This window comes from Suillus fuscotomentosus (assembly GCF_016647785.1).
Source record: "Suillus fuscotomentosus strain FC203 chromosome Unknown F5891scaffold_3, whole genome shotgun sequence".
Lineage (NCBI taxonomy): Eukaryota > Fungi > Basidiomycota > Agaricomycetes > Boletales > Suillaceae > Suillus > Suillus fuscotomentosus.
The window spans coordinates 906,882-929,220 of NW_024539515.1; the positions used below are offsets into that span (position 1 = coordinate 906,882).

At 48.7% G+C, this 22,339-nt stretch overlaps 10 protein-coding genes across 10 annotated transcripts; 6 read left to right on the forward strand and 4 right to left on the reverse strand.

Annotated features, from left to right (window-relative positions):
• Positions 1-522: 522 nt before the first annotated feature.
• Positions 523-1,038, reverse strand: F5891DRAFT_1181472 (uncharacterized protein; the record flags this gene model as incomplete). The annotated part of the gene is made up of 3 exons (XM_041366036.1): positions 523-552; positions 587-651; positions 705-1,038. The coding sequence occupies 3 exons, from the start codon at positions 1,036-1,038 to the stop codon at positions 523-525; spliced, it is 429 nt and encodes a 142-aa protein (XP_041232751.1).
• Positions 1,039-1,506: 468 nt separating this feature from the next.
• On the forward strand, positions 1,507-2,375 carry F5891DRAFT_1000421 (uncharacterized protein). The gene is made up of 4 exons (XM_041360106.1): positions 1,507-1,634; positions 1,686-1,835; positions 1,888-1,966; positions 2,024-2,375. Exons 1-4 carry the CDS (start codon positions 1,579-1,581, stop codon positions 2,168-2,170), a joined length of 432 nt encoding a protein of 143 aa, XP_041232752.1. The 5' UTR covers positions 1,507-1,578; the 3' UTR covers positions 2,171-2,375.
• Positions 2,376-2,436: 61 nt separating this feature from the next.
• F5891DRAFT_1000428 (uncharacterized protein) lies at positions 2,437-5,470 on the forward strand. The gene is made up of 13 exons (XM_041360107.1): positions 2,437-2,585; positions 2,652-3,037; positions 3,093-3,178; positions 3,236-3,254; positions 3,305-3,426; positions 3,489-3,499; positions 3,626-3,641; positions 3,693-3,723; positions 3,774-3,907; positions 3,965-4,065; positions 4,272-4,355; positions 4,457-4,927; positions 4,981-5,470. The coding sequence occupies exons 2-13, from the start codon at positions 2,793-2,795 to the stop codon at positions 5,275-5,277; spliced, it is 1,617 nt and encodes a 538-aa protein (XP_041232753.1). The 5' UTR covers positions 2,437-2,585; positions 2,652-2,792; the 3' UTR covers positions 5,278-5,470.
• A 384-nt stretch (positions 5,471-5,854) lies between these two features.
• On the forward strand, positions 5,855-8,941 carry F5891DRAFT_1230460 (uncharacterized protein; the record flags this gene model as incomplete). The annotated part of the gene is made up of 7 exons (XM_041369566.1): positions 5,855-6,480; positions 6,540-6,733; positions 6,805-7,520; positions 7,573-7,750; positions 7,800-8,167; positions 8,216-8,271; positions 8,322-8,941. 7 exons carry the CDS (start codon positions 5,855-5,857, stop codon positions 8,800-8,802), a joined length of 2,619 nt encoding a protein of 872 aa, XP_041232754.1. The 3' UTR covers positions 8,803-8,941.
• A 139-nt stretch (positions 8,942-9,080) lies between these two features.
• Positions 9,081-10,709, reverse strand: F5891DRAFT_939601 (uncharacterized protein; the record flags this gene model as incomplete). The annotated part of the gene is made up of 4 exons (XM_041374236.1): positions 9,081-10,200; positions 10,257-10,327; positions 10,382-10,555; positions 10,617-10,709. 4 exons carry the CDS (start codon positions 10,707-10,709, stop codon positions 9,081-9,083), a joined length of 1,458 nt encoding a protein of 485 aa, XP_041232755.1.
• A 376-nt stretch (positions 10,710-11,085) lies between these two features.
• On the reverse strand, positions 11,086-11,606 carry F5891DRAFT_940324 (50S ribosomal protein L30e-like protein; the record flags this gene model as incomplete). Its single annotated transcript, XM_041374276.1, has 3 exons — positions 11,086-11,368; positions 11,423-11,492; positions 11,543-11,606. Coding segments are annotated over 3 exons (417 nt in total), but the record flags the coding sequence as incomplete, so codon positions are not given.
• Positions 11,607-11,908: 302 nt separating this feature from the next.
• F5891DRAFT_360841 (cupin-like domain-containing protein) lies at positions 11,909-13,509 on the reverse strand. The gene is made up of 8 exons (XM_041371531.1): positions 13,357-13,509; positions 13,204-13,299; positions 13,059-13,152; positions 12,908-13,011; positions 12,690-12,851; positions 12,575-12,640; positions 12,426-12,509; positions 11,909-12,375 (listed from the first exon to the last, which is right to left on the reverse strand). Exons 1-8 carry the CDS (start codon positions 13,433-13,435, stop codon positions 12,029-12,031), a joined length of 1,032 nt encoding a protein of 343 aa, XP_041232757.1. The 5' UTR covers positions 13,436-13,509; the 3' UTR covers positions 11,909-12,028.
• Positions 13,510-13,573: 64 nt separating this feature from the next.
• On the forward strand, positions 13,574-17,000 carry F5891DRAFT_1000463 (uncharacterized protein). The gene is made up of 8 exons (XM_041360108.1): positions 13,574-13,714; positions 13,763-13,967; positions 14,018-14,314; positions 14,361-14,612; positions 14,644-14,968; positions 14,994-15,769; positions 15,824-16,299; positions 16,356-17,000. The coding sequence occupies exons 1-8, from the start codon at positions 13,664-13,666 to the stop codon at positions 16,896-16,898; spliced, it is 2,925 nt and encodes a 974-aa protein (XP_041232758.1). The 5' UTR covers positions 13,574-13,663; the 3' UTR covers positions 16,899-17,000.
• A 169-nt stretch (positions 17,001-17,169) lies between these two features.
• F5891DRAFT_1000467 (uncharacterized protein) lies at positions 17,170-19,510 on the forward strand. Its single transcript, XM_041360109.1, is given in 5 exon segments — positions 17,170-17,713; positions 17,776-17,885; positions 17,935-18,560; positions 18,580-18,836; positions 18,892-19,510. The coding sequence occupies 5 exon segments, from the start codon at positions 17,590-17,592 to the stop codon at positions 19,272-19,274; spliced, it is 1,500 nt and encodes a 499-aa protein (XP_041232759.1). The 5' UTR covers positions 17,170-17,589; the 3' UTR covers positions 19,275-19,510.
• A 2-nt stretch (positions 19,511-19,512) lies between these two features.
• Positions 19,513-22,324, forward strand: F5891DRAFT_1100194 (uncharacterized protein). The gene is made up of 4 exons (XM_041363563.1): positions 19,513-20,513; positions 20,564-20,929; positions 20,981-21,166; positions 21,215-22,324. Exons 1-4 carry the CDS (start codon positions 19,716-19,718, stop codon positions 21,920-21,922), a joined length of 2,058 nt encoding a protein of 685 aa, XP_041232760.1. The 5' UTR covers positions 19,513-19,715; the 3' UTR covers positions 21,923-22,324.
• The last annotated feature ends 15 nt before the right edge of the window (positions 22,325-22,339 follow it).

The window sequence follows — 22,339 nt, forward strand, 5'->3', positions numbered from 1 at the left end:
TTGCTCCTAATGAGCATGACATTGCGCCCTACTTCCACGGCTATCTCGGATCCCATGTCTCAGTTTGGCCCGACTTTCGACAACTCCGTGGTTTAGTTGGTGCACCCTCAGCAAATCCACGTCCATTTATCCGACTAGTTCATCGTCGTGCTGGTGAGTTGTAGCACAATTTATAGAGTATCATTCAAAAACTAATTAATACAAAGGATCTATTCAAGGTGCTGCTGCTAGTCAGTTGTCAATGGCGGCTCGTCGTGGACAACGTGTATCCACACGTCTCCCGCTCGGACAAGACAGTGGCATGGTTGTGATGAACAGGCTCTCGGCCTATGAAACAGGTCTTCTTGCTGACCTCTCCGGTGAGACAGGTGTAAGTGTCTGGGACTGGGACGGGCTTTTCGAAAGATGTGACCACTGTGGAAGGTATTTTGTTGCGACGGTACTTCGAATGCATATCCCGCACTGTAGAGCGTGAATAGCGGCCATGATATATATCCTATGTGTCAATAAAATTTTGATGCATCATTCGAGGTGACGGGGGTCATTGAATGGCTGTACACGCAGTTTGAACGGTGATTGCTCGTACCTTGAAGTGACGCGGCTTCTGAGAGCCGAAATTTTTCGGACGAGTAACAGGGGACTGGTCACTCGCTAATCGGCCATGATTATCGCGTAAATCAACGAATATGGCTGTATCAACGTACTTGCTTGTATAAGCGCGAATTTATCTGGCGAACGACATGTCAGCATGTTCTCAGCCCAGTTGATCCTCGCTTCGCTGAACCATGGTGGGTTTGCTGCTGGGAGAGCATTATTATCGACGACACCTTGCCCTTTATAGCCGACGATAGCGACTTCATCCCATACAGTGTCCCAGAATGAATCGATGTGGCCGATAGACCATCGGTAGAGGTCAAAGTACGAATCTAGCGCAAGTCCGTATTTCTTATTGACATTCGTGAGGAACGCAACGCAACGCGAGGATCTAGCATCGGGAGGCGCGAAAAGTAGAGGCGCGCCAGGGGATTCGGTATTCATGCCAGACACTTGCAACTTCCAAGAATCCAAAGGACAGCCTTTCACCAAGGCTGTCACAAGATCCGGGAGGGTCCGGTTGCATAACTTCATCATTCGGCTCGGCGTTTGATATTGCGTCGTCTTCGGAACCGAAACATGAACCTAGCTATCTAGTCTTATTCGTATAGAAAATGATTATTTCACAAAGAATTTAAAAAATCGTAGGAGACCAGAACGCAGACCGAACCAGTGCTCTAGTACCACTAGTTAAACATTAAAGCTGTTTTTGATGGAGAAGAAAGCCTGTGCACTGCAGTGCACAAGTGCATGATGCGCCATCAAGCATTAACATGCAGTGTATGATAACGATAAACAAATCAGGCGATATCAGTTACATAATAATTAAGTGTTTCGGGTAAAAAAATAAATTATGGTGTCATCCTGAGGAGGCAGTTTAACCCCTATAAGTACATAGTCGGTGCTACGTGGGTGCCTCAGGAGCTATCTGACTCCTTCCTCGTTGTCCAACATCGGCCTTATTCCCGTCCAGAAATTACGGCCATGGATAACTTTCTTGCCCCACATAGCACAGAAGCAATGGCACACTCCAAGCTCAGGTACGCGGTATTGCATCGTCACAAAGTCCATTTTTTGACTTGAAATTACAGCGAGGACTGGTTAGACTGGGACATCAGTCGCCCTTCATTTGACGAGTCTCTTGTCGCCCACTGTGCTTCGTATCACGCGTTCGACCGTTATCTATCTGGAGAGGACCTCTTCATCCCCCCTCGTTTTCCGAGCGAGCTCGAACGAATCTTGTATGTATTTCCACGTGTGATATCGGCCACAGCAGTGCTAACACCGATACAGACGTCGACACGCATACGACTCGATCCACAATTCAATCTCAAGATCTCGTCAAACACTAAAAGCCGGGGGATACAGCAGGGTAAGGTGTTTCCTCTCGTTTCATCGTTCGCTCGCTGAAGCTTGAACTGGTCATAAGACCTGTCATTTTGCAGAGCAGTCTATCCGCAGTGTTCTTAACACAGAAGACAATGCGAGGAGATTGCTCGCCTGGCACAGGCCCAACACTGCTTCCTCCCCCGTGACTGTGGATATGACCCATACTACTTCGGGTATAAAAGTTTAACTCACCTCACCCACGTAGACGTTTGGGTATGGGCATTCATTCATTCCTTGTCGCCATCATTGCGGTGTAAATGTGCACCATGTAGTATCATCGCAGCAACATTCTTTGGAACGCAAAATTACTGTAGACATTAGGCTTTTACCTTTGTATTTTGATAGATGGATGATTAGTACTCTACGGAATCATATTAATTGCAAGCACCTGACATGCAGTGTGATTCTGATTGATGATGTGGGTCATGGTCCATGGTAGGTAGTGCACTTGAACTCAATCACACTTGTACTAGTAGGTCATGGAACTTAAGTACTAAGTCACTATTCAAAGCTCAAGCGCTCAAGCACGTGGCATACTTATTCTCAGTGCACCCACTGTATCTAAAACGTTGTGTCATTAATATCGTTGAGCCACGCTGAAGGTGCGAGTCCTTTATTACCACGCGTACTTAATAAGTGTGACTCATTGTCGCCACACAACGTACTAGCCAATGAATATCGAACGATTGATGTAATTCGCATCTAATTCGCGTCTAACGCAAGGCAACGTCAATTGTTCAAGTTGATCCGAGAATAACCACGTACATGCCTTAAAACTCGACGATTGAGCGATCCTGGTTTCCTAAAATATGAAGAAACGTACCCTGTGGTTAGCAGGCCTTTGGTGTGGGCAGGCCCTGGCCGCGCCGCCTCAAGTTGTCTTGCACGCGGCTCCGAGTACATCCGATCGAAAACTTCATGGACGTTTCCTGCACATCACCGATATTCATCCCGACCCATACTATGCAGAGGGTACTTCTCAGTCGTCCCAATGCCATCGAAAGGAGCCGTCAGACAATGATCAGCGGGCAGGATATTATGGGACACCCTTCGGGTCAGTCAAAGTTCTTCCTTCAGTCGCATATCCCAACTCGAACATGCTTCTGCAGCGTCTGTGACTCGCCTTGGACATTGACGAACATCACGTTCGAACATCTAGAGGAGCATTGGAGCTCTGAGATAGACTTTGTTATATGTACGCGTGCTCATTGTTTGAAGTTTCCTTTTCCGCGCTGAACTTGAGGTATCATAGGGACCGGTGATAACGCTAGGTAGAGTCTCGGTAGTCACCTGGAGTCCCTTTTGACAACATATCATCCAGACATGACGAGGACCATGAGATACCTCGACCACTTGACGAAGTATTTGCTCTTAATCGCGCCATTGCAAAGAATATGGAAGATGTATTCCTCAAGAAAGGAATCCCGGTTGTGCCAAGTTTGGGTGGGTTCTTTGCGCCGTAGTCCCGGGATTGCATATTCATCGATGCTGCTGTCCATGAATAGGAAATAATGATGTTTGGCGTGAGTGCTTATATTTGAGTTTTTGTGGTGATGTCTCAGAGCTATCGTTGGCTTGGCAGCGCACGCAAGTGGTTTCTATCTTGACGATCCCTTTGTCTTTCTAACATCCACTACTGCAGAATACTTTATCTCCAGGTGAGTGCCACCGGTGTTGACGGATTTGACTCTCGGCTGATGTCGGCTAAGGTCCTAATGAAATAACGGATGAGTTTGCGTCGTTCGTACTCTTTAATGTCCCGTTTTCATTCGCTGAGATGTATTGGACAGCATATGGGATGCATTTATTCCGTCAGGGTTCAAGACCTCCTTCCGAAACGGTGCATATTATGCACTAGAAGTGATACCCGATGCACTTGCGGCGATTAGTCTGAACACAATGTATTTCTACCATAATAACAAAGGTCAGGTCCCTGATGCCTGACCCGCCTAATATGCTTTTTGACATGTAAAATTGACAGCTGTGAGAGGGTGTCTAGTCGGTGATGCTAGCGACCCTGGTAACTTGCAGTTTGACTGGCTGGAAGAACAGCTTGAAATGTTTCGGGCTCGGCAGATGCAGGTATGACGTATTGGCACTTTTTTGGTGATAAATAACATGACGTCGATTACAGGTGTGGGTTACTGGTATGCCTTTGTTGTAAATGTCATACCTGTCTTGATGCCGAATTTTCAGGACATATTCCCCCGTCTGACTATCACTACTTTCCCGAGTGTGTAAGTGCTTCAGTGGGCTGTGCATGCACGGGTGACTGACGTATGATTCAGTACTACCGATACGCGGAGCTGAGCCTGAGATATCAAGATATCATTTTAGGCAGTTTATTTGGTGTGAGTAATGTTTCAAAGTATGTCGCCGAACAAAGGGTTGACAGTGCTTGTCTAGCACTTGAACGTTGATCACGTAAGTGGCTCCCTTTATTCAATTGACTCTAATCGAGACTCGGCTGTAGTTCTACTTTGTCGAGGCCGCCGATCTCGATGTCAGCCCTGAAAAGGACGGGATGGTGCCTCATAGTTCCGAGGGTACAATCTTTGAAGCATTGATGACCAACTTTCAAGCCCTGGCGAAGGGGTCAAAGCATTTGAATTATGACGACTATGCGGTAGTCACGGTCAGCCCGTCGTTGGTGCCCAATCCATATTTACCCAGCTTCAGAGTGTTCAGCTACAACATCTCGGGGCTGGGATCGACGACTGTGGGTGTCGTCGGTGAAGACGAGTATCTCCTGATGACAAAGAAGGAACGAGCCTCCCGATGGAAGCATTTACCGTATCGTCATGGTAATGATGGGAACGATGACCGCCAATGCATGGGTGCGGGATATCGGGACTCGTGGAGGTGCAAGCTTCGTCCCTGGCGCTCTGATAGCCACGCTCCGTCGCGGCAAAATACGTTGTGGACACCTTTGGGATATGCGCAGGTGCGTCGTGCTTCTACAAGTTTTATTTCATTTGGAGTTAATGAGGAAATTAGTATTACATACCTCAACTTGAGGAATATGATGAGAAAGACGGACCAAAGTTTAAGCTGGAATACTTAACGTTCCCGATTTCGAGCCTGCACCTCACGGAGGGACCCGTACCGCTGAGAAATTTACCCAAGTCACTCCGCGAAGCAGGGGTAACGGAATCAGAGCTTGCACCGTATGAACTGCGTGATCTTACGATACCGTCATGGTTAGATCTAGCCTGCGAGCTGGGGAAGCCGCGGGAGAAAAAGCTCCGAAAGCAGTTCAGGAAGTATATGTATATGGGAGGGGAAGATATTTAAAAGGAGTGAGGCCGGGGTGTCCGTATGATTGATGATCAGTTTTGATACGATGTAGGAGGATTATTATTTTTTTCGGTATGGCGGTGTGGGAAGTGCGCGGCGGCGGTGTAGAGGAGATGGATTATTATTTGTGTTTACTTGATCAGTTTTGTTGATTCTTAACCCGTTCTAAAACGGCGTTGTTGCCTTGACCACCGACCACATTTCTGTAGTAGTTCCTAGAAGATCTCGTCAGCGTTCCTGCAAACCTATTACTGCGTCTTTCGAGGAGGCAAAATCTATCTTTTTTGCTTACTTGCTCTCCCTCTCTATCATTCATATTGGCCTAGCTCAAGACTAGAGTCCTTTTGAGTCTGCTATTTCGTTTTGCACTAGGGCAGATACTCACCCATCGACTAAAAATCTTCTCTTTTCTGCCTTACCATCTGCCAGTCAGCGGCGGCTTCTGTCTCACAAAACCAAATCTCTTGTCGTTCATTCAAAATCGACGGCTGGACCGACTATATTTGCCTTGATCACTACATCGGCATCCACTTTCATTTATTCCCTTTCATCAGCAACTCTCATATATATCTATATGGCTGCCGTCAACTTGCAGACTATGTCTTCAAGTATCCCTTTCGACTTTCTACCACTCAATCACCCACATTCAAGATCAAATTCTGTCTCTTCGTCCTCTACTCATTCGCCTAATTCTCGTCCTCATTCTTCTCAAGGCGGTATGTCAAGAATGTCATCAGGTTTACCTACCTCATTGGACGATCACTACCGACTCTCTTATATGAGCGCTGATCAGACCCGCCACACCTCCTTCTCACTTCCTCCCTCCGACATGACTCCCCCTGGTCAATCTCCTCCAAACACTAATATTACTAATCCTGCGCTTAAAGGCCATATCCGTCAAACTCATCTCAGAGCCCGGGCTGCTGCTTCTCCGTACCCCCGTGATTCAGAAAGTGTTCACTCTTCATCCAGTGAAACAGATGACATTTCCATGTTCCTTGGAAATCCCTCAGACTACCCTAGCATGTATGGGCATGGCTCTACCTTGCCCTCTAATCAAGAAACTATCCACACCGCTGGCGCCTTTGGCAGGATGTCTTTGGGTCCTGATCATCAATTGGAAAAGCTCGCTGCCAATGTCCGCGTCGCAACAACAACCAGTGCATCTGATAGAGCTAAACAAATTTTTGTTCAGGCTTGGTGAGTTCATGCTGTGCTTTTACTCACATACGCATCTCATCATTTTACTGCGCCCAAAGGTTGACAGCAAATTACGCGCCTTATCCAGATGGCAATGTACCCCGCCAGGGTCTTTACTTTTCGTACAGACGAGTGTGCGATCAGTACGGGATTCCTCACATCAATACGGCTACACTAGGCAAGGCTATTCGTCTGTGTTTTCCTACTATCAAGACACGGCGCTTGGGTGTTCGCGGAAATAGCAAATATCATTGTGCGTACACTGCTTCAGTGCCACATCTGATGGTGATCGGAAGAATTCTGATTGACGCCACGTTCGGCCAGATTGCGGCATTCGTCCCGCTACTTCGGCTGAAGCCGAATGGCTTCAGGATTACATCCGGAAATCAAACAATAGTGCTGGCCAGCATTCCATCAACGCCGCTCGTGCCGCGCAAGAATCTTCCGACAATCCAAATAAAGGCGAAGAACGGTCCGATGAAGATGAAGATGAAGATTCCGAGGGATCCAGTGCATCGAAGAGGAACTCGTTGACCCTTTCTGGAGACCTCAAGGCTGCTGGTCTCACTTATGGAGACATCAGTGACAAAACACCTACTGCTAATAGCTTGCTCTCTCAGGCACAAGCTGTTGCGAGAAGCAACACATATCCAAGCCATGCTTCCATCCGTCGACATGTTAGCCAATCGGATCCAAACCTCGCTGCACAATCTACCATGTCGCTTGGACCTGGCACTGGAGCATCTTTCGTACCATCGCAGCAGCATATGTCGGTCCGCCATATGCCGCATTTCCCGTCCATCGAAGAGGCGATAGGATCTAATTCTGCATCTCCGCAGAGCATCGCTGCTCGTGAGGTGTGGGGATGGTTCCAAGACCATCTCGATGCCGTCCTCGAGAGCGCTCGTGCTTTCAGGTTCGACCAATTCGAGATGCACCTCCGAAGTTTCTGGTCCAGCTTGAGTGGGAATCATCGAGAAGTAGTGCATGCCCCCGCTATCGCTGGTCTAATGGCCAAAGCCGACGCAATTCTATACGATGTACGTCCAGGATGTTGCCTCGTCTGGCATGTCTCATTGACCTTTTCGACAGGAAATACTTGAGTTTTTAAGGTCCCAGATGCTTTCCCCGATCGCTCCTGCTGCTATGACTAGTCTTAGGACGTTGGCAAGCAAAATGGAGAAGATCCTGCTTGTTGCGCTGGAAGGATATGGCAACACTTTTGTTGAGCCCAAGGTCGAACTTGGAGCGCGGTTTGGCCATCTTGTTTGTATGTGACTTTCTCGGCATTTTTACTGGCTTGGCTCATATTACTGCAGTGCGCTTCTTGGACATATACCAAGTTACCCAAGCCCTCAATACCGTATTGACGAACCAGAAGCAGCTTTCCGAGATGCGCCGTTCCTGGCAGAAAGTGGACTTTGAATCTGTTCGCAATCAGTCTGCTCTTGTTTGCAATTGTCGTCACGAGGAGCTTGTTCAGCTTCTAGAAGTCGATTTCGTGGGCATGATGGACAGCTTGGCAAAGACTCCAGAACCGGTTAGGGAGGTCATGGCTTGGGCTGACAAATGTTGTGAGAGGCTCATGGGACAGCGGATAGGAACTGGTGATGATCGAGGCACCATGAGTTCCCGAAGTGTCTTGATCCGCTGGGGCTACGTGACCAGTCAGGTCATGAGAGATTTGGTAAGAGCTCCCCTGATCATTCTTCCTCCGTTCACCAATAGCCACTAGACCATCCGCAGCGACCCAGCCTTCGGAGCCTTTCAGATCATGAAGCTGTTCTTAGAGTAAGTCCATCTATTTTCCTTTCTTGAGACGTCGTTAACGTTTCACCTAGTGATTGGATTGCAGTGAACGTCCTGCGCAGCGTGGCACTTTCCACCAACTCCGTGGCCGCATCTGTTGAACCAGTCATGCAGCAACAGTTCTTTTCATTATCTCCCATGGCCGGCCAGGAAAGTTTCAACACCATGGAAACGCGTTCCGCTCAACACGTCATGAACCATACCCCGACCACCTCCAGCATGCTCGCAGCTTTACAGCAGGACCCATTCCCGACCGGCGCGCTGGACGCATCATCTTCTGGATTTAATGCAGATGCATATGGAGGTTTGAATTATATGGATACGTCAGTTCAGCCGGATGATTCTATTCCTCCCGTCCACCAGTCAGGCCTTTCATTCTCTGACTATGCGCCCGGGAACACGTTCGACGTTGCGTCATTTGCGACGCAAGATTTGGGCATGAATACCTCTTCAGGTACTAATGGCGAGCAAGATCGTGAGACTGAGTCCGTCAAGACGGAGGCTGGGCCTTAGTCCCCGAAGCTCGATTGAAAATTATACCACTCGGTCAAAGATAGTATCTCAAGTGATTGTATATGTTCTGTTCCGTCATTTATTCATACCTTGTCAGTGTCCTATCTGTATTGCCACTTTTGCTCCGTCTCTTCCCCTTCTCGTACTTTTATTGTATAGGTCTTCATTCTGTTGAATAATACTGATGCCTTCCCGCTCCGGACATAATTTGCAGATATAAGTAGAGGCGATCTGGTAGTATAAGTGAGGTATAAAAGATGTTCCGATTCAGTCTGTGCCTAGTTCTCCTCAGCGTCGTTAACCTGAACCTCCTCAAGCTTCTCCTCGACCTCATCGTCAATCCGTGGAGTTGCGCTACCCGAAGGAGTGAGAGCAGGTTCTAGAGGCTCGCTACCGCCGTTCGGTGGGGATACGATCACGTTCCGCTTGCCATTAGGCTTGGCGCCATTCGTCAGACGTAGGATCTCCGCCTCGGCTTTAGCTACGTTTTCCGCTGTTTGACGAGCTTGGTTAGCCTCGAACCAGGCTTTCTTTGTCTTCAGGTCCTCAATAACGCGAGGAACATCAGCCTGATCCGTCGGAGGCGGTATAGATAGCGAAAGCAGAGCGGATAATTGGCCGTAAGGTAGATGAATGGCGCTGGTATCAGCTGGAGAAGTGGCTTTGGGGTTTTTCTTTCCTTTCTTCCCTTTCCCAACGAAATACGATTCTTCATCTTTCTTTTTCAGTGCCACCATGGTCTCCCCAACTGCATCCACCTGTCGAATCTCCAACTGCGGAACACCGGAAACATCGGATTTGACTGGCACAGATGAGGATGACGACACTACACTGCCAGAGGACTTCCCAGAGAAAAAGTCAATGAGAGTCTGGCAGTCTTCAATCTGCGTTTGGAATGCAGGCATTGATGCTTCTTCACGCAGACCGTCGGCGATTGCCAATTTCCTCTGTGCTTCTTCTGCATCACGTTGAGCACGAGCTTTCTCAAGACGTCGAGCGCGGTCCTCGTTCACCTTGGTCCAATACCGGTCATTCGCCTCCCGGAAATGATATGCTGCCTCACGCTTCTCATTGAAGAGAGCGTTTAGTTGTGCTTGAATACTGTCTCGTTCTTCAAAAAGCTTGTTTCGGCCTGCATACGCCTCGTCAGATTCCTTTTTGAGTTCGTCCAGTTCAGCCTTGATGGTATCATAACGCTCAGATATTTCCTTGGACTCCGGGTCATCAAGCAGCTTCTTCAGTCGGTCGGCTTCTTGGCGGTCAGCTTCAATCGACTCTTGGTCTGCCTGGAATTTTTCGACCATTCTACGCGTCCGACGAGTCTGGCTGATCTCCTGAAGGGCACGCTTTTCATCCACAACTTTCATACTACCAGACTCCACTTGCGTTTCCAGGTGGCTGAGAAACAAGAAGCATCAGTAGAAGGCAGTGTGCTGTCAAGGGAGTAGGCATACCTGATATGGGCGTCGACATCTGCTGTAGTTTTGAATGGTGTTTTGCCACGAGCAGCTTGCAGGTCCTTTATCTGCATGACACGTTTCGTCAGGAAATAGTGAATGCGGGTCGATACCAGCCGAACCTTTTTCTGAATACCATCTTGAATCGTTTTGAGCTGCTCGTGTGTCTTGCCTCGGTTTAACTTATTGGATGACTGTTGACCGCGTATGCTATCCAGTTCAGCCTTAAGAGCTGCCCGTTTGTCGTTTCCAGTATCAGACTTGTTTGTCGAAGATATTTTTGCCCGGACGGCAGCCTAAGCGTAGAGTTGTGATCATGAGTCTCGCACCGAGTAGGGAATCGAGTAAAGCGCGCACAAGTTTAGTCTGCAAGCCATCGATTTCAGTTCTGATTCTCTCTTGCTCTGCATCAAATGCAGCCTTGTCTGGCTTTCCGGAGCCTGTGACCATAGGCCCACTAAGGTCGGTTTTAGAAAAAGCGGGTGACGAGGGAACCGTGGAGTCAGGTGTCACTTTGGCACTGTGAATTTTAGCAGCACCGTTGCTGGCCAACGATTTAGATTTTTGAGCGGGCATTATAGCAGGAAGAGATCGTAAGAACGGAAAGACCAAGCCAAGTGGGTAGAGCAAGTTGCACTTAGTCGTGTGTGTGTGAACAGTTAACTTGAGCGAGCGTTTTTATTTTATGTAGTCAAATTGCCGCCTCGAACTCCGGTTTCCGGAGACACGTTGACACCTAATGCGTCGGACGGTGCGTACTCTTCTCATGCATGAATCCAAGATAATTAAAGAGGTATAAAATACACGATTGCTAACACAGTCAAAGTTAGAATACAATCTTGTGGTCTAGCTTTGCCACCTCTTTTCGACATTCTTCATACAACTCCCTGTAGTCATCGTCCTTCTCTGCCTCGGCATCTTTCTTTTGGGCTTTGCGCTTCTGGTCAGGGCAAATCATAACACAACTTGTTGGTCGTTTTGTTGAGCTAGCATGGCCGAGCTCCTCCTTAGACGTCACAAAGACATATGGTATCTGTGCTTCTTCTGAGAGTACTGGGAGGTGAGATATTATATCTATAGGGTTGATATCTGCCGCCAACACAAGCAATCTAACAAGATATCAATTAATTGATTTGATCGATTGACGACGAAAGAGCACGTACCCCTTTTCTCCTTTGCGAATGCCCTTAACGACTTCCTTTACACCTCTTTTAACTTGCCGTGCTTTCGAAGCTGAAAAATAATGAGCAGATGAACCAGAAAGCAAAAATAAGTAGGCGAACCTTTTTTGATCGTTTTGTGCAGCTTTTTCACAAGCTTTTTCTGTGCCAACGGCTGCGCAAGAGGAGATAAATCTTCCAATGGAATGGTGATTTCTTTCTCCTTCTTCGCTTTTTTCGGGGACTAATATGATATGCACATGAGGACACTTGGAAACATGCGAGGCACTCACCTCCGAAACATCGGCCATTTCTACATCTTCTGCATCTGCATCTGCCTCTGCATCATCAACTTTTGGCTTCTTCTCCTTTTTCTCTCGCTTCTCTGATTTGTCCTTGGGCATGTTGCGAGAGCTGATGCCGTAGCAAGGGGATGCTGAAGACAAGAAAGTTCGTGACTTGACCAATAATCATTCGTCACAAGGTCAAGCTGTCACGCTTCATAATTCAACATGTACTTTGAGATGGTACCCTTAAGCGAATCGTTTCCTCCCGACTTGCACTGACAATTATGTGTGCATGTGCTACTACTACTAGGTCCATCACCAATCACCGAGTATCAGTTTCATCATTTCCTGATGGCACATCACCACTGCCCCTGAGTAAGCTAAGCCAAATCCAATTCATCCCTCGTACTTCGGCGTCATACCACCAATTAAGAGCAATGGTAGTTGGGCCAGATTGCTGTACATAGTGCCACCAACCAACTGGTAGGTACAACGTATCTCCTGCTTCGAGTGTGACATGCAGTGGATGAGCTTCTGAAGGCAGTGATCCAGGAAGGTCCGGGTTGATCACCGAAGACCAGCGAACTTGAGGAGTATCCGAAGAGGGGATGACACTCAGACAGTTACTATTGTCGGTATGACCGTAGACTGCGTGAGGATACATCCGTTCTGAGGCAAACTATAACTGTGATTCGCATAGCATTGACAAGTCGTGTTACCTTGAAGACACCACCCTTCACAAGGTGGTAGAAGTGTGAAGTGTTTACTTCCGCGTATCACAGTGTATATATTCTCGTACGGATCTTGTCACCATGTGAGATGCGGACGGGTCTAGTGCGCGCCATTCAAAGGCCTAGTTATTACTTACCGCTATGTATACTGGTTATGCTTTTACTGTTCCCGATCCAAAGGTTTACGGCGTCAGGATTTCTGCCTGTGTTCATATTATAAGTGAAAGGACTCGGCTTAGTTGAGTTCCCAACCTAGTGCTTCGGTGACCCACGGGATGTTACTTGGAACATCTCCCCTAAGGGCACCAAATTCTGATGAATTGTCGTTCGGTGACTCAAAGAAACTGCTGGAATACATATTCCCATTTTGCGATTGGAGATAGGAAGCAGAGAGGTTATCACTGTTTCGTTCTGCTTGAAATGTGGATTAGCTCGTGTTCAATTTTTAGGAGGTAAACGTGTGCAAGTGCCTGCGTTAAGTTGTTCGAGGAGTTTCCCCATGGAAACTTTCTCGATAAAAGGCTCCACGAAAAAGAGCCTTCCCCCTGGGCCAGCTGCAATAGCGTCTGCTTGCCTGCCCTGCCCTCAGTCACAGAAGCGCTCAAAGAAATAAACACTCGCCCGTTGGGTGTGATTGCCACTGATATAAGTTGGTCTTGCAGCTTGGTCTGCAAATAATCATCGGTCCATCGTTTCAAGGCTGGGATTTGGAAACCTGAACTTCATATCACGGGCTGTTCTAAGCTGTCTATTGACATGAGGGGACCTTTGATGACAACAGGCCTAGATATGTGGACTAGCTGTGCAAACTCCGCTGCTGTGGGAGGGCTTTCGAGTGTTTGAATTGATGAGCCATTCATATCTAAGTAAATTTTAGCAAAAGAATCAATAAGATCAGCCTAAGAATGAATTCCGTTACCATGATACTCTTGTGATATCCACCTTACGATATCGTGGGTTAGGCTCGGCGATGCTGCTTGATCCAACTCCAGGGCCATCTGTGAGGCTCTGCTCAAAGTCTGTGCCAGTAGTGTGGCTCGATCGCGTGAAAGTCCGCAATTGCAAGATTGAGTGTTACTCGAAAAGGTAATTTCATAGTATTCGAGGTCACATGCAACGCGATCTTCGTGGTCAGACGCGTTTCCGAACTTTCGATCATTTCCGGTCCTCAAATTCAAACCCTGCACGCTCTTTGCACGCCTTCAACTCCCTGATCTTCACATGAGATGACTGAGAAACGCCAAAGCAGAGTTACACGAAGCACGCGTGCAAAGCAGGTACGTGTGGCATTCATGTGACCCGTTCCTGACGTTGAAGGCACGCAGGCATCCGCTCAGAAGACTCTGCACGACTTGTTCCAGAAGGATGAGCAAACGAAACATTCGGAAGAAGATTCGAAGGAACTGGATGGAGCCAATGCGTCATCTTCTATACATCCAGTAGACATCATAGTCATTGATGACGAACCAACCCCACCACGTCCTAAGGCACTCCGCAGAGCTATACGGGATTCTGTCCGTCAAAATCACAGTGAGTACTACTTGATATGAGCACTCTTCTTTATCATCTCAGTTTCACAGTCCAAGCGGTAAAATTGTTTCCTATTTTCGGGACCCCATCCATAACCCCCATGCAGTCTGCTCACTCAAATTATACAACTGCGAGTAGAGACACCGGTGGAGATGTTTTTATCGAACTATCTGAGGATGAACATCCACCGTCATCTCATCAATCTTCTTCGTCACCTCCAGAAATGAATTCCCTTCACCAATCACCATCAATCACCGTTTTATCATGTATCGAGGACATAGACATGCCAAATAACAGGTACAACATATCCCTGGTACAAGCTACTGCACCAACAAGCCGTATATACTGTTCCAGGGGATGTCCATCCTCCGGTAAAGCGACAGGTGCTCCTAGGTGATATGACACCGGATGCGCCATATCCAAATAAGGAGACGCAACATGTTCGTGGACCGCAAAATACCTTTAGTCCGAGTTCGGAACCGCCGAAACGTCACAAACGCAGTCCGCCAGATACCACAGACGACGTGTCTTTAGGTTTCCTTTCTTCTTTATCGCAGGGATACCAAGATCCTCTTCAACAGTCGATTTTTCTCCGAACCTCCTCGCAGTCTGAACGTGAAGACTATATTGGTACTGACGGGCCCCGTGATGCCGCACATTATCCCGCAATATCTAGATTTTTGGATGGCGAGGATTAGTGCCAATCGGACAGCTTCTGGGCCGCCTCAGCAAGAATTATGGACCACTCGCTTCCGCCCCAGGAAAGCGGATGAAGTGCTAGGGAATGAATCGCGTGCGTTGTATATTCGAGATTGGCTCAAAGCTCTCGAAATTCGGCTGCATGCTACAAACTCCCCTCCTGCGAAAAGTAGTGCAACTGTCACAGGCAGGCGGAAGGTCAAGCCTGACCCCCCTGACAGGGCGCCCAAGCGACCTCGTGTCATTCGAGCTGTGGCTAAAAAGAGAGGCAGGAAACGACGGAGGCTGGATTCCGAGGACGAGTTAGGATGCTTTTATTGCTTGCAGCGAGGACGAAGACGATACGATTTTGGATGCGCCAGAGGAAGAAACTGATGCCAATGATTTTAATTTTTGCCAGCGAACGCTTTCCCGCCTCCAGCGAAAGGACAATTCTCGGCTATTAGAGCAATGTCCACCGACTTCAGATATTGGTATCGACAATATCCCGACCATTCCAAATTACCAATCCTCCGACGCTAATTTTACCGATACTCTAACAAACACACTTATTATAACTGGGCCTCCAGGGTGTGGGAAGAGCGCAGCAGTTTATGCGTGTGCAGACGAGCTGGGGTGGGAAGTTTTCGAGGTCTATCCTGGAATTGGAAGACGCAGCGGCGCAAACCTCGATAACCTCGTTGGAGACGTGGGTAAAAATCACCTCATCCAACAGACGAGGCCAAAATACCGGACGGCAGCTGCACAGTGTGATACAAGAGCGAGCGCTGCTCTTTCGACGTTTTTCCCTAAAACAGGAAAAGCCAACCCCAAACCCTCGCCAACAGACTCAGATGCCGAGCATCCTAGTGATGTTGACACACATGTCCTCGTGGATGCTGCCAGTGAGTCCCTGCAGGACACGGTGGAACCACCTGTAACCGTTGATGAACGAGTTGGCTCATTAAAAACAAATGGACCGGCGAAACCGTCTGCCACGGCTCGGCAATCACTCATTCTCCTTGAAGAAGTCGATATATTATTCAAGGAAGACGCTGGCTTTTGGCCGGCAGTGGTAGACTTGATCAAGGAGTGCCGCCGGCCCGTGATCATGACATGCAATGGTACTTGTGCTCTAATCATGTCGACTTTTCCAGAACTCAAACTCGCCTTGACAGACATTAAACTTGTCCCCGTCGCGGATCTTCCTTTGCAATCCGTTCTGACGTTCCAACCTTGCCCTTCCGAGCCCGCTGTCACGTTTTTGCAATGCCTGTGTGCAACACAGGGATACGCTATCCCAAGAGATAAGTTAATCCAGCTTTACGAAACCACGTACATCGTGCAGAGTATGGATCTTCCAGACGCGCCGCTCAACCCCAGAACCGAACCACTACCACCACCGGATCTCAGGCGATCTATTACCCAGTTGCAATTGATTTGTACTGACGCCACCCACGAAGCTAAGGTCCCTCAAGAAGCACAGGGGGCCGCTGAAAACATTCCGTCACTCCCTATGACAATTTCCGCCCAAAGCAGTGCTGATGTTTCTGAGACATCGACGGAAGAGCTGTGGCGATGGGTTTCCACTTACACGGATTGTGTTTCCTATACCGACAGCTATCTCTGCAGGGCACCATTAGATGGACGTGAGGTGAGGGCAACAAAGCACATTTTTCCCGCCGCTTTTCTAACAGTTCACCACTCGAGGCCCTGTCATACAACCTATCTGAATCTTTACTTGACGATGAATTGGGACACGCCATACTAATCCGGCCGTCCCACGTCTCTGACACGAGAGATGGACTTGCCTTCTATCACAATGATGAGCTCATTGTGCAGGACGCCATCCACCTTTCACGTGGTAAACACGAGGTTTTGGGTGCTATTCCGATCACAACGTCGATCAACCCCGCGGCTAGTGGTTCTAATACTGACATGGAAACAAGGCTCTTCCGAGCTCGCGTGGAGCATCAAGCACAGATGCTAACCGCATTGCAGGATATCGTTCAACCACCCGCACCTCTCATGCCCCAGAGCAGCGTGTACCTTGATTACATACCGTGGGTGAGATTCATGGTTAATGTGGATGATATTCTTGAGCGATTAGCGTGGGATGAGATGGAGAAGGTGAAGTCTGGGAGATTAACAAGGAATAGTATGAAGGCGAGACATATACGGACTATTGATTTAAGAGAGGATCAACATCAGGCGCTGGTTTGTACTAGAATCCAGGGGCTCGAGGAGGATTGATGGAAATGGTGGATAGTTTACGAGAGTTGCTGTGTTGTAGCCCTGCGATAGCCTGCGATGTGTGATGGTATACCCAGGCATTTTACCGGTGTTGTAAACTTTCCCTCCTTGCCAACTGAATGAGCAGAGAAAGGTTTCATAAAAGCTGAAAAAGGAATAAATCTTGGCAAACTCACTCGTTAATTTAGCCTTTTTGGAGGTGTGCGTTGCCACGTGCTCGTAACCCACGTTGCTGTACGCCGTATCTGGTAACTGAGTTTTAGTTCTATAACGTCGACATTCACAAAGTCATTCACATCGACCATCCTTAGGCCGTCTCTTAACTACTCTTCAACATCCTATTTACACAGGCATAATGCCTGCATCTACAACGACTGCTACGATCAAGCACGTCAATCTCTTTTCTCAACCAAAGGATAACACCGACGGCACCCCTGCACTGAAAGATGTATCCAGACATTCCCCACTCATTTCTCTTCCCCCTCTCGATTATTTACAACAGCATCGTAGGGGCTCTATCACAGATCCATCTCTACACGCTGCCTCGGCAAACTCGTCTGCAGCTTCCCGTCATATAGATGGTATTGATTCTGCTTCCCGTGCTATCATCCATGTTCGTCGCTAATGCCCTGGCGTCCTCTCAGGACCACGTCCAGCTGCTAACTACACTTTCGGTGATGGCGGAGGCTCAATGCACAATTCCGAGTCTTCAAGTAAACAAATGCGCAAGATATTGCGTTCTCCATCTACAGAATGGGAGCCTGCAAAGGGTATTGCACCTCTACAGACATCACTTCCTCCGAACGGGGGAACTAGTGAGTTTGAAGTATCATTTGTTGTACGCATCTTGTGAACATAGAGGTGGTAACGTTGTCAGAAACCACCGATCACATGAACGTGGACAGCAGTAATGAGAAACAATCGCCCAGAGTTAATACACGACAAGCAGACGACAGTGATCACAGTTCACGAAGACAATCGATTGCTGTAAGTCATCGACGTCACATTCGAAAGCCAGATGTTGACAGATCTACAGAATTCTTCGGATTCCCAAATGCCACATGGAACGAAACGAAAGACGTCTACTTACAGAGAAGCCGATACAAGTGACGACACAGATTCGCAACTGGTAGGACCTGGGGTACCTAGTCCCATGAACATCGATTCAGAAGGACGCGCACAAAAACGGCGAGGATCGACCATTGAAATGAGCAGGATAGCCCAGCTGAGCATATATGACCAGAGGCGACATTCAGTGCATTCTGGAGCGATAGCGTCAAGAGCGGGCACAGGAGTATCAGGAGGAAATGGGCACTGGTGGTTGAATGAGAGACGGGATTCCTTACCACCGTCGTTCCCAAACGGGACCACTAGTGGCTACCCCTCGGCATTATCCGGCGATCAGCCACATGGTCGACCTGCTGCACCCTCGACGCCAGGCAGCATGGCGACTTTCGCGTGGTCTGCAGCACAACACCCGGACGGTTCGCAAGATCCTAATATACAGCACCACCCCCGTTCTTTCGAAACACAACCTATGCAGATGACCATGATGCCCCCGATGACATTCCCGCCAGACAGGCGGATGTCAGTGCCAGAAGGCTCGACTTCTACAATAGGACCGACAAGAAATATTCGCTTCGCGGTCCCGACCTCCATCGCGTCAATTACGCGAAAATAGCCAGACTGTCACTCCTGCTGTAGGGCCTGCGCCACCTGCGGAGGAGCCTTGTTCGGCTCCTTCTCCGTCATCTAGCCTGAAACCGCCGAAGGAGCCGGGATCTACACCTTACTCTCGTTCACCCGAGCTGCGAGTTTCTCATAAGCTTGCCGAGCGAAAGCGACGGAAAGAAATGAAAGACCTATTTGATGAGCTGCGGGACCAGCTACCCGCAGATCGGGGCATGAAGGCGAGTAAATGGGAAATACTTAGCAAAGGTATGCAGACCGGGTCTCTACACAAGCGCGGCAATCCTTGACATAACGTATGCAGCTATCGACTTTGTTACCAATTTGAAACAAAGTCACCAAGACATGGTTCGTGAGATCGAGATGCTGAGACACGAGCTGGAAAGCATGAGACAAGGCATACCATCTTTTGGTCCAGGAGCACCACCCCCCCACGCTATGGTGTATGGACAGGGCACATCAGTTCCAGGACCATATCCACCACCTCCAGGAGCGATCTCTCATCCTCCACCGCACACGCATCAGCAACCGCCCCATCCGCCTCAGCCACGGCCACCATCGTCGGAGAATCCATATCCGACAGCACCCACCACCCTTTCTTCAGCTCCAGCAGGAGCACCACCAGCGCCAACTACCAATGGTATGGCGAGCATACCAACGAACAAATCAGAGGTACAGCCGATGTAGTTGGTAGACCTATCCTGGCCTCCCCTGGCCTCTTTCCCTCTGCTGAATCCTACGATTTCTTTAAGTTACGAGCTTGTGATTAGCATGGTTGTTCTCATTTTTATGGACAAGTTTTCACGGTCACATGAAGTGTACATAGTCTTCTCCTTAGGTTATCCTCTCCTCGCAATTGTTATGATGACTATCAAGCATCCTTCATATCATCATCTGCATGGATCAGGTATAGGAGAAAGACGTTAGCGCTGCGAACCATGCCTTATGTCAGCATGTGAGCCTTGTTCTCCAACACTGGTTATTGCTGTTCGCTTGTGAAAACGAAACTGTATACATGCTCTCTGGTGATTCTGTCCTTTCCGCTCGTTAACTCGTGGCTGTACCAGTCGTCTGCTGCGCTGATCAACTGATACCATCATCAAGACTCGTCTTCAAGCCGTCTTTTCAATGCCCCAAAAATCGGCTGAATCTCTTCTATTTCACAAGAAGAAGGCAATAAAGAAGGAGCCCTCTACACCGTCGACGACTTCACAAGGCTCTCAACCATCCCAATCACAGCAATCTCAGTCACAGCAATCTCCCCGCAAATCCGTTACTCCCCGCGTACAGCCTATCCCACCTGCCGGTGATGCAGATGACAGTTCTAAGCTCCCTGATGGCGAGTTTTCCGAATTCAAGCTTATGTCCTCTGCTCTCAATGGATGGAAGTATGATGTTATGAAGTTTGATTCGAGAAAGACTGTAGACATATCAACTTGGGAGGAGCCGATAAAGTTGAACAGGAAGGAGTTGAGAAGGGAGGAGGCCGGTCCATCTCAAGTGCCTACGGGACATATGCTGGGGCCTGACGGAAAGCCTGTTATTGGTTCGGATGGGAACATTGTCATGGTTGATGCGGATGGTCGGCCGATAGCAAAGGACAATGGTGAGACTCAGTCGAATGTCAAGGACAAAGGCAAAGCTGGTGGGCGGAAGAAATTTCAGAAGAAGACACGGCAAGTGTTCTTAGTGCCCGAGGCAACCCGTCAGCTGCGACGCGAGGAGCGTTACCCCTGGGTGATGGAGGACGCAAAGCAGAACGAGATGTGGGTAGGGAAACTGGAGGAGGTAGCGAGGGCCGAGACACACGCTCTCTTTATGCCAGCTGCACAAGAATTCTTCAAATTCGTACCTGCCCACCGCTGGTACAAGTTCCAGAAGAAGCCTAAACATCATGTCCCTGGATTAGAGGAGGCGGAGGCTCTGGTATTTTGTTTACTGCATATGCATCGCTGTAATCTGACGCTTCCTCTCAGATGGCCAAGATTCAGAAGAACAAGGACCCGGAACGTTGGCTGCTGCACCGGAGAAAAGGGCAAGCAGCCTCGTCAGCAACATCAGAAATGTTCAAAGCGGAGGCAGAAAACCGTGTCATATCTGGCAGCTCGTCTTTGGTCTACTCATCTGGACAAAGTCGAGCTATGGGTGGACGGGCACTGCGGACAACGAACCGCGGGGCTCAGGGTGGTGGCGATGACGACGACGAAGGTGGTCCTAGAAGAAAGAAGGAGGAGAATGACATGGAAGGAGACTTGGATGAACAGCTTTTTGATGATGAGTTTGCGGATGATGATGAAGCAGGTCCTGCCGATATGGACGAAGAGGAGGCCAAAGAGTTAGAGGTATGTCAACCCTTCGATATTCTCATTGTAGCGCTGACATTCACACAACAGGAACGCCTCAAACGAGAGTATAAAAGTGCCAACAAGACCCGCGAAGGCTATGTCGATGAGTCGGAGTCTGAGGATGGGGAGAGCCAGCTGACGAAAGATGGCAAATCTTTGAAGAAACTCATGCGCAAGCTGGAGAAGAACGCAGCATACGATAGCGATGAAGAGCGTAATCCGTATGCGAGCTCAGTGTGTCCTTTTCCTTACTTCCGTGTATGTGTGCTAATACTGCGGCAGAATGACGAGGAAGAGGAAGAAGAACCAATTCCTCCTCAAGAGCCACCTCAAGAGACTACATCTCGATCAGCTTCCCAACAACCAACTTCGAAACCATCGCAGCCGCCTACCAGCACTGCTCAAAACGGTTCTGCTGTTGGCTCTCGCGCTACTTCACCGGCGCCTGCGAGTATGGGTGGTCATTCTGTTGTTGCAAAACGCGCCACAAGTCCCAAAGCACCGAAAGTTAAGACAACTTCTACGAACAACAGTCGCGTAACTAGTGGTCAGGGTACTGGAAGTAGGGCAACCAGCCCTGTCACTGGTAGCAGAGCAACTAGTCCTTCACCTCTAGCTAAGGGTCCAGGGAGCCCGACGCCAAATGGACAGCCAGCGTCGAACAAACGCAAGGCTACTGATGACCTCAGCGGTAATGCACCCTCGGCGGGCGCTGTAGTGAATGGTGCACCGAAGCCGAAGAAACGAAAGCCGCTTCCCACTGGCCCACCACCGGAAGGCGAATTGGAGGAGAAGATGCTCGTCAAGTGGTTACAGAATACGCCCAACGCGACAACGCGGGACTGTATCCAGCATTTCACGCCTTACTTGACTACAGATGCGAAGAAGGCGAAGTTTACAGCGATGGTGAAGGAGGTCGCTCAGTTGAGGGGGGGTATCCTAATCTTGAGGAATAGCGAGGCTTCTGCAGCTGCCTCGCCGACATCTTGACTCACTGTGACTTGAGGGATTGTACTTTAGATTTCTGTGAACGACGCCGTCGTGCTCTGGATTGATCTAGGTCCTATGAGGTTCTATACAACTGGTTTAGTCGGATAGCCTTGGGGATAACCCAACTGGAAGAAAAACTGCATCACATTTATGGTCGAGGTTGGTCGACATCTTCTAGTGTATAGCGATTCTCATGGTCCTCCGTAGGCAAGTAGGTACATATTTAATTTGTGACTTGGTGGGGACCAATCATATCGCAACATTAATTCGACAATCGGGTGATAACTAGCTGAGACTCGTCGGCATCTCCGCAGGCATACTGAGCAGATCACAACGTTCGAGATGAGTTAATTTACTTTCTACTGGACAATGATACTGCCTTGCTCGCCTGTTGTCAAAGGTCACGCGAGACGTCCA

Coding starts and splice junctions, on each gene's coding strand:
- F5891DRAFT_360841 (XM_041371531.1), bottom strand. CDS start 13,435: ATGGCCCTGGAGTTGGATCAAGCAGCATCGCCGAGCCTAACCCACGAT. Junction 13,012..13,058: donor GTGGCAATCACACCCAACGG/GCGAGTGTTTAT, acceptor AGGGCAGGGCAG/GCAAGCAGACGCTATTGCAG. Junction 12,376..12,425: donor TGAAGGGTGGTGTCTTCAAG/GTAACACGACTT, acceptor AGTTTGCCTCAG/AACGGATGTATCCTCACGCA.
- F5891DRAFT_1000428 (XM_041360107.1), top strand. CDS start 2,793: ATGAAGAAACGTACCCTGTGGTTAGCAGGCCTTTGGTGTGGGCAGGCC. Junction 3,724..3,773: donor ATAACGGATGAGTTTGCGTC/GTTCGTACTCTT, acceptor TGTATTGGACAG/CATATGGGATGCATTTATTC. Junction 3,908..3,964: donor TTTCTACCATAATAACAAAG/GTCAGGTCCCTG, acceptor TAAAATTGACAG/CTGTGAGAGGGTGTCTAGTC.
- F5891DRAFT_1000463 (XM_041360108.1), top strand. CDS start 13,664: ATGACTGAGAAACGCCAAAGCAGAGTTACACGAAGCACGCGTGCAAAG. Junction 13,968..14,017: donor TTCTGTCCGTCAAAATCACA/GTGAGTACTACT, acceptor TCAGTTTCACAG/TCCAAGCGGTAAAATTGTTT. Junction 14,613..14,643: donor TATTGGTACTGACGGGCCCC/GTGATGCCGCAC, acceptor CGCAATATCTAG/ATTTTTGGATGGCGAGGATT.
- F5891DRAFT_1100194 (XM_041363563.1), top strand. CDS start 19,716: ATGCCCCAAAAATCGGCTGAATCTCTTCTATTTCACAAGAAGAAGGCA. Junction 20,930..20,980: donor AGGAGGCCAAAGAGTTAGAG/GTATGTCAACCC, acceptor TTCACACAACAG/GAACGCCTCAAACGAGAGTA. Junction 21,167..21,214: donor GTAATCCGTATGCGAGCTCA/GTGTGTCCTTTT, acceptor ATACTGCGGCAG/AATGACGAGGAAGAGGAAGA.
- F5891DRAFT_1000421 (XM_041360106.1), top strand. CDS start 1,579: ATGGATAACTTTCTTGCCCCACATAGCACAGAAGCAATGGCACACTCC. Junction 1,635..1,685: donor ATGGCACACTCCAAGCTCAG/GTACGCGGTATT, acceptor TTGAAATTACAG/CGAGGACTGGTTAGACTGGG. Junction 1,836..1,887: donor AGCGAGCTCGAACGAATCTT/GTATGTATTTCC, acceptor ACACCGATACAG/ACGTCGACACGCATACGACT.
- F5891DRAFT_1000467 (XM_041360109.1), top strand. CDS start 17,590: ATGCACAATTCCGAGTCTTCAAGTAAACAAATGCGCAAGATATTGCGT. Junction 17,714..17,775: donor TCCTCCGAACGGGGGAACTA/GTGAGTTTGAAG, acceptor TAACGTTGTCAG/AAACCACCGATCACATGAAC. Junction 17,886..17,934: donor CACGAAGACAATCGATTGCT/GTAAGTCATCGA, acceptor ACAGATCTACAG/AATTCTTCGGATTCCCAAAT.